The sequence below is a fragment of the Dermacentor albipictus genome, chromosome 6 (assembly GCF_038994185.2).
Source record: "Dermacentor albipictus isolate Rhodes 1998 colony chromosome 6, USDA_Dalb.pri_finalv2, whole genome shotgun sequence".
NCBI classification, from domain to species: domain Eukaryota; kingdom Metazoa; phylum Arthropoda; class Arachnida; order Ixodida; family Ixodidae; genus Dermacentor; species Dermacentor albipictus.
Genome location: NC_091826.1, coordinates 4,974,861 through 4,987,574, shown reverse-complemented (window position 1 = coordinate 4,987,574; position 12,714 = coordinate 4,974,861). Strand labels below are relative to the sequence as shown.

General features: G+C 46.3%; 1 protein-coding gene across 11 annotated transcripts in view; it reads left to right on the top strand.

Moving 5' to 3' along the window:
• Positions 1-12,714, top strand: part of Wnk (Wnk kinase) — a 540,152-nt gene that overhangs the window by 93,709 nt on the left and 433,729 nt on the right. For all 11 annotated transcript variants that reach the window (XM_065456126.1, XM_065456128.1, XM_065456129.1 and 8 more), the window contains exons 4-5: positions 10,412-10,569; positions 12,011-12,099. In XM_065456126.1, the coding sequence (XP_065312198.1) occupies positions 10,412-10,569; positions 12,011-12,099 (247 nt within the window). The remainder of the gene's footprint in view (positions 1-10,411; positions 10,570-12,010; positions 12,100-12,714) is intronic.

The following is a 12,714-nucleotide window of genomic DNA, read 5'->3' as shown; positions in this document are numbered from 1 at the left end:
GAACGAATGCCGTAGCTCATTGGAGCGTAAGAAAAAAGAAAAACCCCGTAATTCAAGGCCTGGAAAAGGGCTCTGTGAGCTAAGTTAATCTCTATTTCTTAGGCACGCAGCACTAACCACTTACAATACAGATACAACTATTACAGTGGAATGTTAGGGGTCTTCTCCACAATCCCGAAGATGGCAAAGAATTCCTTTGTGAATTCAGCCTGAAGGATGCTGTCTGTTCAAGAGACACACATTAAATCTAGACACATGAGCTTTCTCTGTCAATATGCCATTTTCCACAAAGACTGCGATGATGCTTTTGCCTCATCAGGTGTTGTGGCCATAAGAATCTATAAGGGTGTAGTTGGCCGAGCAATTATCGCTCCGATTGCCTCTTGAGGCAGTTCCTGACCAAGCCGTGTTGTTCGATAAGCTAGTCACCATTAGCATGTTATATATCTCCCTGGACTACCGACCCCATAAAACAATTTCACAGCTTCTTAGATGAGCTTCCTGATCTCTATATAATTGGTGGGGATGTTAACGCACGTAGCATTTTGTAGGGACACTCTTATTGGAATGTGAGAGAGGGCATAATAGAAAATTTCTTGATTTTAAGAGCCAGTGTACAGCAGTGTTGTACATAACACATGCTCCTCGACAGACTTAAGCATAGTGTTGAGTACACTCATGCCATACCTGGGATGGTCTGTTCTTTAGAACCCCTTTGGAAGCAACCGCTTGCCAATGATTTTAACCTTAAAGGGAAGCTGAAGGGTTTTCCAGAAAAAATGAGTGAAGAGTTGTACGTAATAGTTTTCAACCCTCCGAATTCGAATATTGTATCGAAACTGAGCGAAAAAAAAGCGCAACCAACTTTATTTCAACGAAAAGTGTTGCAGCAGACACGGGGCAGATCGCCCGCCTCTTTAGCGCCTGTGATTGGTCGGGCACCCTGTGACGTCAGCAATGGTGTTCGTCCGGACCGACCTCTGCCGCTACACATGAAGCACAGTGCAAGGTGGTATATGACGCTGTTGTTTTGCTGAGACGGTAATGGTAAATTTCGAGAGCTTGCATTTCTCTGAGGAGTTCGGCGTTGCTCCCTACATGTACGAGCTGATTGCGACGAGCCGGCCTCTCGAAGAAGCAAAAGATGCTGGTAGCAAGCAGTGGTTTTGACGGCAACAAAAGCTAAGTGTTAGCATCTCCTCGTGTTATAAATTTTCTTTGGTGGTTACGTTTTTTGCAAAGCTGCATTCAGCGATCTAGTGAGCTCGTCTCTGGGCAAACAACTGTACTGTTATGTTCCTGCATTCCTCCTCGTGGAATGTAAGCGGGGATGCGATCGTCGGCGTTTGTGCGCTGCCCCAAAGTGGTCGACAATCTACACAGACAGTTTACATGCGGGAAAAGTTTTTCGGCTCTTGCAGCACGTGTAGTGACCATCAGCGCGCCATCCGCACGCTACTCGTAACTGGAGCTGTAAAGGCGGTGAATTTCGTGGGCTACGTGAGATGGCTGGTTTCTCTCTATGCGCGAGAGAAGGTGGAGCGCAGTGTCCTGCCGTGCGCTGGCTTTCAAACACATGCAAATTTTACACTTGCACTGGGTTATGGTAGCTGCATGTAGGCCGTTTCACAACACACGTGCTGATAGCAAACGGCGGTTTGTGACGAAACCTGCGTCAAGGCTGGGAGATAAACATGCACCTTCCGTTCAGCCTGCTAACACGAAAGAGCTAGTAGTAAATCAAAATCCAGGTTTGGACGAGTTCGTGTATTCATAAGGTCTTCCAAGACCAGTTACCATCCGTCCGCCCGCAACCGTCCCGTCTTCATGTGTTCGTTGCCCCGACCCTTTCGCGCTGCGTTTAGAAAGTCTGCTAGCAGCAAGTCGTACTCTCACTCATTCACGCATTATTGATAAACTCTGGTAGTAATTGTCATCATGAAAGTGGTTAGAGCACAGCACTGTTCTTGAGCGCTTACAATTCTTTCAATTCACAGCAGCCTCCCACTTAGCTGAAAGCTTCTTGTCTTGTGGGAAGTAATGGAACATCAAAACATAGTCGGTGGCCGCTGGTCTTTGTGCAACCGTAGGCTGCACAGAACGCTGGCATGATCGGCCTACCACTTCACTTGATGCTGTGCACGTCAACTACTACTCTACATACGCACAAACAAGGAATGCAAGGTCGAACAAAGCAGATTATGTCGGCATGCACGCAGAAACAGGCACGGTCATGGAGACTGCGAAGGAATGGAACACCAGTACTGACGTCACTACGCCGCGGTTTCCAGTCTCTGCTTGCATCGTCAGCATCAGCAGCAGCGCGCGGCGCTCAACGGGGGGCGGAGCGACAGTGCAATTTTAATTGACTATTACGTCGCTCCTAAGTGAAAAATCTCCCCCAAAATTTTACCTGCATGGTTTATGAGGTTCCTGCATCCGTATATGAGCGTGTTAATGAATTCGACAGACTCTTCAGTTTCCCTTTAACAAAACAAGATGGATGCACCCCACATTCTCCCTGGTGGAAAGTTGACTCAACCAACTGGCAACATTTCTGAAAGCTCACATATTTAGGCCTAGATGACATTGCTGCCTTCAATATAGACAATGCTGTGGCATATCTAACAGATTTCATTATTGACGTTGCTATGGAATGTATCAAACTAACGGACTGGCCAGTAAACGTTGCATCCCGTGGTGGAACAATTAATGTCAGAAAGCATGCAAAAATCAATACAAAGCCTGGGGGATTACTTCGCAATTCCGCTGAAAATGTTAATTTCAAACGGGTTAAGTCACAAGGCAGAAAAACATGTCAGCGTGCAAAGAGAGAGTTGGAAAAGGTACACTTCTGGTATAAATTCTGTGGGATTCTCACCCATGCTCTTGGGACAAAGGAACGACAACACAGTAGTGCAAACAATTGCAAGGGCATTTCTTGCACCGTTTAGACTAATGCCTGCTAGCTGAGTTGCTATCCACAAAACATGCTGATGGGCGCGCGACAAATCAGAGAAGTCCGACTCGCCGCGACCAGATAACGAATGAACCCCATGCTGGACACTAACACCTAATCGTTCGCGCATACAGTCACGCGAACGGTGGCGCATTCGAACGATCGTGTTCGTCCATTCCAGGGTAGGCCTTGCGAGACGGTTTTGCAGAAGCATGGATCGGCGCACGTGCACAACGTCCGCACCGCTTGCTGATCTCGAGCCAAAGAAAATAAGCCTTCTCCTTTTTGCACCTAAGTGACCCCGTCGTTAGGTGGCGTTAGCAGAGCAACGCTCGCGCCATCTCTTGTACTACACTGCAAGCATACCGACCGCTGCAGTAAAGCCACGCGGCAAAGCTGGATTACAGGAGATGGGAGCTATGCAGGAAAACAACATTTTAGGGGACGCGTGAGTCTCTCGCATCCTGACAATTCTTAGATTGATGAGGATAAAGTGTGAAATACGATCAATAAATTAAAATGCCGTGAAGTCGCACCCCTGCCCTTGGTAGCCCGGCGTGATAGCCTGGAAGATGAGGCAGATTTTCTGGAGGAACACTTCGAATACATCTGTAGCTCATCACACTACGCGGAAGCCTTCTTGAGGTTCAAATAATGCACAGAGCGGCAGCCCCTAAAATGCAGATGTGCGCGAAATGAGCATACACTCGACCATTTAGTATCGCTGAACTTCAGGTATCTCACAACTGTTGCAACAACTTGGGCGATCATATCATGTACAAGTGGCGATCGTATTGTGTACAGAATGATAGGGCACCTACACCCTGAAATTGTAAAAACACTGTTGTCTCTTTTATAGGGGTGTTACACAAGTTTGTGTTTTTGGACTTGACCCTTCTTTGGATTGCACTGTGCCAGCGGAGTGGCAGTAATTCGCTAGCACTTTTGCAGCAGCCCTAACAGTCAGAGCTGTTGAGTCAGAATTGAGACTGTGGCAGTTTCAGGCCAGAGGGACGGGGCGAGCATTTAACTTAAGGCATTTATTCACCTTACTTATTTACACATGCCACGAATGGCAACAACAACAGACCGCAGCGGTGAAGTGTTTTGCATGACTGAGATGAAAACCACAAAAAAAAGGGGGGGTGGGGGGGGAAAACACAAGTGGCTGATGATGACTCAGCTCACCTAGCTTGAAACCCTGGGGCGGTCAGTCATCCACAAAGGCTAGGCACTGCCGGGGAGGGCACGCGGCGGTCTGTGCTACTGAGTTGAGTTGAGTTGCTCCCCTGGTTGAGTTGAGCTGCTCCCCGGGTTCGAAGAAAGGGGGGAAAAGGGCATTGGGGGCTTTGGCTAGCGTCGTCGTATCAAGGTGGGGAAAGCTGTGGGAGCAGTGAAAGTGCTCTCTCCATGTAGTCTTGCTGCAATCTCGCACGTAATTATCTCGTGATAACCAAGCGCGGTGGCTGCGATAACTTTAGAGTGTGCATTATACACTTTTCAATATTATGTGGGAAACTGGCTATATTCGATCCTCTTGGAAAGAAGGTATTCTCATTTCCGTACTTAAATAAGGCGAGGACCCATCATTAGCCAACAGCTGTAAGCCATTAGCTTTCACAAGCTGTTTTTGCTAACTATATGAAAAAAAAATAAACCGGTGCTTAATCTGTGTACTTGAAAGCAACAAAATCCTAGACACCCTTCAATCTGGCTTCAGAGAAAGCATGTAAGCAATCGACTACCGTGTCCACATTGAGTCATACATTAGAAATGCTTTTCTACAATTCCATCTCATAATATTTCTTGACATGGAGAAAGCTTACAACACGACATGGCACTGGAGAATTTTCATGATCTTTTTGCAAGGAGTGTTTATGGCAACATGTTAAACACAATTGAAAGTTATCTCTCTAACCGTGCATTTCACGTAAGAGTGGCCATGCTTTCTCTTTATTATTCAACCAAGGGACTGGTCTGCTGGGGCATGTTTAGTTGCACACCCTTAATTGTAAGAATGAGTTCCCTGCATTCAGTCATTCCATGCACCATGTCTTACTCTTAACACCTCGATGATGTGCAGATAGGTTTCCAATCAGGCAATATTTCTTTCTACGAACGACGAGTGCAGGTTGGAACAAACAAATTGTCAAAATGGGCGGATGAGAATGGCTTCAAAGTAAACACCTAAAAATGTACTTGCGTACTTTACACCTAAAAATGTACTTGCGTACTTTTCTCAAGCAAGAGAGATGTAACACCAGTGCATAGTATTATGATCAAGATAGATCAACTCTCTGTGAGCAGCAAACGTAAATTCTTAGGGATCATTTTAGGCTCTAAGGTCATGTTTATTCCCCATATTAAATATCTGAACACGAAATATCTGAAAACAATGAACCTTTTAAGGCTTCTGTCACGTATAACATGGGGCAGTGGCCGAAAATGCCTTCTGAACTTTACAAGAGCCTTGTCTGCTCAGGCCTTGACTATGGTGCTATAATTTATCAGTCTGCAATGCCAAGTGCATGAAATATCGTAGACCCTGTTCACCATCTGGATATCCGTCTTGTAGCTGGTGCCTTCAGGACAAGTCAGATTCAAAGCCTCTAAGTAGAGTCCAATGAGTAGTCTCTTCATCTATAGCAGTCATTTACCAGCTTTACATATTTTCTGAGCGTACTTGCGAATATTGAACATCCCTGACGTCCTCATTCGACAATAAATGACAATCGACAATTTCATAATTGACTTTCAAAGAGAGCTGTTTTCTCTGCGTGTGAGGAACTTTAGTGAAGAAATGGATGTTTCACTGCTTAAATGTCGCCTTCTGGCTCCAGTGGAGCTGTTCCCACCGTGGCAGTGGCAGCTCATAGAGTGTGACACACCATTTTTAGAGGTCACTAAACATGCTCCACAGATGCACATTAGAATACATTTCCTAGAACTTCAGGCAAAGTACTCGTCCCCAGAATTTTATACAGATTCATCAAAACCACATCCTGGCATGTCTTATGCAGCAGTCGGTCTCTCCTTTTCAGAATTCAACGTTCTGCACACTGAAACAAGCATTTTCACGGCAGAGACCTGTGCAATAGTTGGCTGTGAAACACGTCAGGAAATTAAAACTACAAAAGGCAGTTGTATTCACAGACTCCCTAAGCATTGTGAAAGTGTTAAAATTCCTGTAAAAATACAACTCCTTGTAATCAATTATCTTTGTTCGCTGCTGTATGTTACTTGTGCATCTAATTAGCATGTTATAATCAGGGTGTCTGCCAACCAGGAAAACTGGGAATTCTCAGGGATCTTGAATAGTCTGGAAATACTCAGGGAAAACTTGGGGAATTTGTGCTTTTATCAGGGAAAATGAGCAGTAATGTGTTGTGGAAAGGGAACGAAAGTCGCGGTAATGCTGGCCAGAGTAACAAAGAGGAATCGTAACGAATCCTCTTTGACGGCGTTTAATCTGCTGGAGGAGTTGCCAGTGTGCCGTCAACGACAGACTTTCCTGATGCCTGATAATTCAGACGGCTTCGCGGCGCCACCACGTTCCTCATAGAGTCAATGTGTAAGAATGTCTGAAACTTCGGATGCGAAAACCCTTTGCAGTCCGAGTTTTCGGACTTTCTGCCATGACTGCCGGTTCGAAACAGCATTAATCAAAGCCACCACCATCGCCGCCATTTTGATTACCTTGCCGCCTCGAACCGGCGCTCTCGCACGCGAATCTGCTGGCAGCCGTAGCCACCACCGCGGCAACGCTAGGCCTAGCTGCTTCAACGTTCGCTATTAGGCTTCTTGCCGTTCTATGCCGTGTTTTTCATTGAAATAATTCGCTATTGTCAAGCAATGGCACCCACTCGTCCTTTCTGGTCCTCGCGATTTGTTTCGAAGCTCGGAGACGCAACGCGTTGTACAATGACGGTTCCCGAAAGTCAACTTTGCCTCAATACATCAGTGTTACGTGGTGAAGCATACGCGAAAGTATTGCGGTGAAACATAAGCGTCGTGAAGGGGCAATTGCCATGGGACACAGTAGGAATCCCTAATTATACACGCGTGCAACCGCCATCTCCTGTCACAGTACGAGCACCGATATACCTAATTAGTGTACAGGCAGGCCTTCTGAGCTTTTTTAGATGTGCCTGCAGTGATTTGAGCCCTCAAAGGGCCCTTCACAATGTCTGGCCATTTTGAGCCGACAAGTGCCATGGATACTATGCGCGCTAACGATCATGTCTGCTAACTATTACATCACTGCGCGCCCCGTGGAAAGAGCTGAAATTTCAAACCAAATGCTGTCTTCCGTTCTTCTCATGGGTGCCATGCACCCAGCCGGAGAGCGGACGTAATTGCAAAAGTATGCCTACATATGTCGCACTGCTGTCACGTCGCTTGTAGTGACACGTGACTTCGAGACTTATTCAAGGCAACATCTGTTATTTGTGTAATCTGTTGCATCAGTAGACAAAATAAAGTTTAGAGAAATAATAAAACAGACAAAGAGAATGTCTGCGTGTTCTTGTTTTACTTCGCACCGCCGCAAGAGAGCTGTACTTCCGTTTCATCTGCATGTTCCCACGTCGTGCAGTCTTGCGCGCAGACAACAAAAGTATGTTATTTTCTACAACATTCGAACTTGCGATCCTGCTCTATGATCCACTTGTGTCTGCCTCAGTATTCGTGTAGCACTGGCTGATACCGCTAGTCAGGTGTCTTCGTGTGCAGCACGCGATTTTGCGTGCTGCGCAAAACTAGACAAATGCAACAGTTCGCGCGTTACGTCGTCAGTAGAAGTGCGGGCCCGTGACATATGCATCACGTGATTGATCTTCGAACTCCGGTATGGGAGAATGCAGGAAAAAGATTTCGCTTGCAGAGGCTAGACGGGGCAAGCGGAAAAGTCTCTCTTGGCAGTGGATCTCGCCTCCTGAAATCATGGGTTCGTGGCACCAAAATATTTCGATTTCGGCTATTAATGAACCAGTTTGAAAAATTTTTGCAGCAGTATGCTTCCTAGAGGGCACATAACTTCCAGCATATAATTGAAATTTGATACGTGGCCTGGTGAAGGGTCCTTAACCCTTTGAGGTTCAAATTATTTTGAAAAAAAACTTTCCCAGGTGGTCAAATTACTTTATTGCAGATCTTGAATGTACAAGATGTATAAAGTCGGGAATAAATAGTAAAAAAAAAAAATTAGGAAGTGTATTTTGGGGTCGGCATCACTCAGAACTGCAAAATGTTGAATAGTATTTCAGAGTGTGGTACTCCTTGAAACACGGGTCTCCGCACAGTGCCTTATCGCAGTCTGCACACCTAAAATGCGTGTATGTTCTTCTCTTGGAGCGACGAGTTGTATTGGCGCACACATGACATCTCTGCATGCGGCTGCCTTGGGCAGAGGTCTGAGGCACCCTCTCGCATAAGCGCTTTGCTGCAGAGAGCGAGAATACCTCATGAGCGGCGGTTATAAACAAGCTAAGAGCAGCGCCAGTCAAGATGGAAATCAACTTCCGCCGCTCCTGCGATAGCGTGCCGACAAAGAGAAAAATCACGTTTCACGCGCCCCTGTTGCAATCACACGGCGGAACTGAAACCGCATTGCCACTGAGAGTGAGAATACCTGGCGATGGCACCAATAAACAAGCTAAGAGCAGCGCCAATCAAGATAGAAATCAACTTCCACCGTCTCTGCAAGAGAGTGCCGACAAAGAAAATGACGTTTCGCGCGCCTCCGTTGCGATCACGCGGCGAAACCGCCAAAGGGGCGTTGCCGCAGTCTGAGCAACGCGCTGAAGCTAGCAATCAGTTCTGTTTATCTCCCCAAGAAGGTAGCGAAAATTTCAAACGCTTCTTGTAAGTGCTAAGAGGTGACAGCACCTTTTGGTGAGCAGGCATCGTTATTATGGCGTGAAATTTCAAACGGAGGGTCGGAACCGTACCCGTATGCCAAAGACCTTGCGGGACAGAAAACCGCCGCCGTACATGTACGGCAAAAACCTTCAAAGGGTTAAATGCACATGGGAAGGTTTTCAACATTGCGCCAGAACACTGTAGCATAAAGTTGTTCATCTATTGTTTCTGATATCCCAATAAATTTCTGGCAATTTTTATTCAGTGACCACAGTGAGCAGAGAGAGCGCATGAAATTGTCTTCGTACATTGGCTTGTTCCTGACTTTGTTTAGAGATTTTTCTTTTTGAAACATTTTCAACATCTTCTGGTGATGTTATACAATGATGATAACGTAATTGAATGCGTGAATACACCTAAAGCAAACAGAGATGTGGACGGGATGAGTGCAATATATCCTAATGTAATAATAATGGCAATACACTGATGGGCGCTATTTTTCTGACCTGGCAGGTGTCTATAAAATAGCCAGTTTCTTTCGCTAGTGCACTAGCTGAGAGTGGCTTACGTACTTTGACTAAATCTGTAATGATAAATGACCAGTTTATGTATCGCTGTCACACTGTGTGGGGTCTGATGTGGGGTTCTCCTCCGGTACTCTTGGGACAAAGGAACGACAACATAGTAGTGCAAACAATCACAAGGGCATTTATTGCACCTTTCATACATCAATGCCTGCTAGCCGAGTTGCTATCCACAAAACATGCCGATGGGCGCGCGACAAATCTAGAAGTCCGACTCGCCGCGTCCTCGCGAGCGAATATGTTCGCTCCATGCTGGATCCCAACGCCTGGTCGTTCGCGTGTACGGTCACGCGAATCGTGGCGCATTCGAAGGCAGCCACGCGAGGCGGTCTCGCCGAAGCATCGGTCGCCGCGCGCGCGGAAGTCGTCCCCCGCCGTGCGCCGACCCGCCGGGAAAGAGGGTCGCTCCACGTGCGACGCGGCACGTCCGTCCCGCTGGCTGTCTGGAACCCCCAAGAGAGCAAGCGCGTTCCTTTCGGCGCCCAGTAACCTCGCGGCGGCGCGACGCTCGCGCCATCTCTCGCACCACGCTTGTACCACTCCGACGCCACGTGCGCGGCGAAGCCGCACTACAGGAGACGCGCTATGCGGGAAAAACATCAGGGGAGGCGCGAGGGTCGCGCATCCCCACAACTGATGTGGACGCTAGTCAATGAACAAGGAAAAAAATATATGAAAGGGCTATTTCTGGATACCCTCTTGTTTGCTAATGAACTTTTAACAAAGAAAAAGAGGCTGGTGAGTTTGTATTGTGCTGAAATGTGTGCACCATGTTAGGTTATAATTGTGGAACACCTGGGCTGCAACACTCGTATTTGTTTTGCAAGAAGATTTCTGACGTTACTTGGAGGACCTGTTACGGATGGCAGCCAGCAACGAGCCTTGCTTCTCAAGGCTACCTTGCATCCAGTGTAGTTCACGCTTTCTCTTGGCTGGTTTTCTTTCTGTTGTTCTGTGGTGTCTTGTTTACATCAAGTGCCACGGCAGCTGAGGATGGCTTCTCATTCAGGTACTCCCGAGTTCATGGCCCCTGAGATGTATGAAGAGCACTATGATGAATCGGTGGATGTGTATGCCTTTGGCATGTGCATGCTGGAGATGGCAACATCCGAATACCCCTACTCGGAGTGCAGCGGGCCGGCCCAAATTTACAAGAAGGTCACCACGGTATGTTCTGAGTTGAATTTGTCTTGCCTGGGGTTTTTGTTCAGCAACCGCAGTAGTGAATTAAGAGCACATGTATGTTTGCTTGTTGGCAGCAATCTTGTGCTGCATTTCAAGTCTTGTACTTGCCAACCTGTCCTTGATGATCATAGAATCATGAGGTGATATGTGGATGAGTTGTGAGATTTTCAAATTGTATGTTCTTTACCAGCAAGACACACACGTTCAATTGCTCTGCTTAGAAAAATTTGCTTAGAGAGCTGTTCATACCATACTCTTTCTTTTCTTCTGTTTTTTTTTGTGATGTTTCAATAAAATCTTTTCATTGTTAATGAGCACTTCAATTTGTAGTTTTGTGTTTCCATGCTATTATTCCTGTCTCAAATTTCAACCCAATTAACCCTAGTTTGTGCTTTGCTTTGCTGAAATTGCATATGTATCTACCTTTCTAACACATTTTGCAGTTTCCACTGTGAAACGTTTGAGTTGCTTGAGGGTATCTCCGTTATAAAACTGTAAATGGAATTAAAAATGTTGACATACCAAAGTCATGTAGAATTTCCAATTGTACCACACACACACATGAACAAGCAAGCAAGCAAGCAAAATGATTTCAGTTAAAGATGTAGTAGAACTGAGGTTCCAAAGTTAGGATGCTGTCAGCCTTGGTTTTGAGAAGATGGTGCAATACTTTCACATTATGGTTGCTAGAAGCGATAACATTGCCATAGCAGAATAGTGTGTGTCAGTGAGCATAACAAAGTAAAAAACGTTTGGTAATCTGTGAAGATTTCTCCTGTGGGTGCATGACTTTTCAAGTGGACTTGGTGATATTGCGGGTGCTTGATAATAAAGGCACACACCTGCAATCATGGAGAGGCAAAAGCAGCTTTTCTTGTGTCACTGCAACATGTGCTTGATATGTGGAATTGCTTTACAGCCTTAGGAGCGCTGCCTCTCCGAAAAGTGATAGTTTTGTTTTAGCTTGCAGCCTGTTTCACCGCCGGTAATAATCGAGCTGGAGAGTATTTGTTTGCTGAGCACATTGAGCATGGTGGGTGGTGTGTCTGAGCACCGCTTTGAGAGCAGCAAGAATGAACAGGTGGTCATCACCTTCACTGAGGCATCAAAGGGTTCAGATGTGCTCTGGTTCCCAGTCATTCAATCACTGAATGTTCCAAGTACTTGAATTTTTTTCAAGTCTCCAGACCAGAATGTCAGAGTGAGATGCTTGTGGGAAACGGTGAGGAGCCAGTAATGAGAGGCATATTGTACGCTGTAGTTAAGGTAAAGCAGCATTGCATGCAGAAACCAGGGAAACAAATAGTAGTGGACGCCTCAGTTGCTTTCTCCAGCAAACTTTATGCAGTTTGAATGAGTGATTGACAACTTGGTTAGGTTTACCGATCAGACTAGTAAGCCAGCCCTGCTCTTTCTTGTTTAGGGTGTGCGGCCCCAGTGCTTTGACAAGGTGGAGAGCGCAGAGCTACGAGACATCATTGGCCAATGCATACGGCTCAAGAAAGAGGAAAGGTGAGGGTTTTGTCTGTGAAGGGTCCCCTGTCTTGCAACCTCATAGCCAACCCTTGGAGCCAGGAATGCCTGGTACCCACCGTGGTTGTTCAGTGGCTATGGTGTTGGGCTGCTGAGCACGAGGTCGCGGTATCGAATCCCGGCCATGGCGGCCGCATTTCGATGGGGGCGAAATGCGAAAACACCCGTGGTACTTAAATTTAGGTGCACGTTAAAGGTCCCCAGGTGGTCGAAATTTCCGGAGTCCTCCACTATGGCGCACCTTATAATCAGAAAGTGGTTTTGGTGCGGAAAACACCATAATTAATTAAACTAGGGATGCCTGGTTACAGGGCCAAATGCTCTGTGTTCATAATGCAGAAATCAGTTTGCTTGAACCGTCATTGTTTCTCCTCAAGAATACATTGAAAAGAATGCCAATTTCTAAATTGTGGCATGTAGGAGTTTTTCTGTTTCCAGTTTCTATTACCATGTGTGCCCTTGCAGTAGCAAGCAAACCTATGTGAATTGTCATTGCATGATTGAGCTGACCTATACCCAGCATCACCATACCATATGCAAGAGGTTTGAGTACCAGCTGGGTGCCCAACTCTTGCATAGCCTGCTGATACTAGA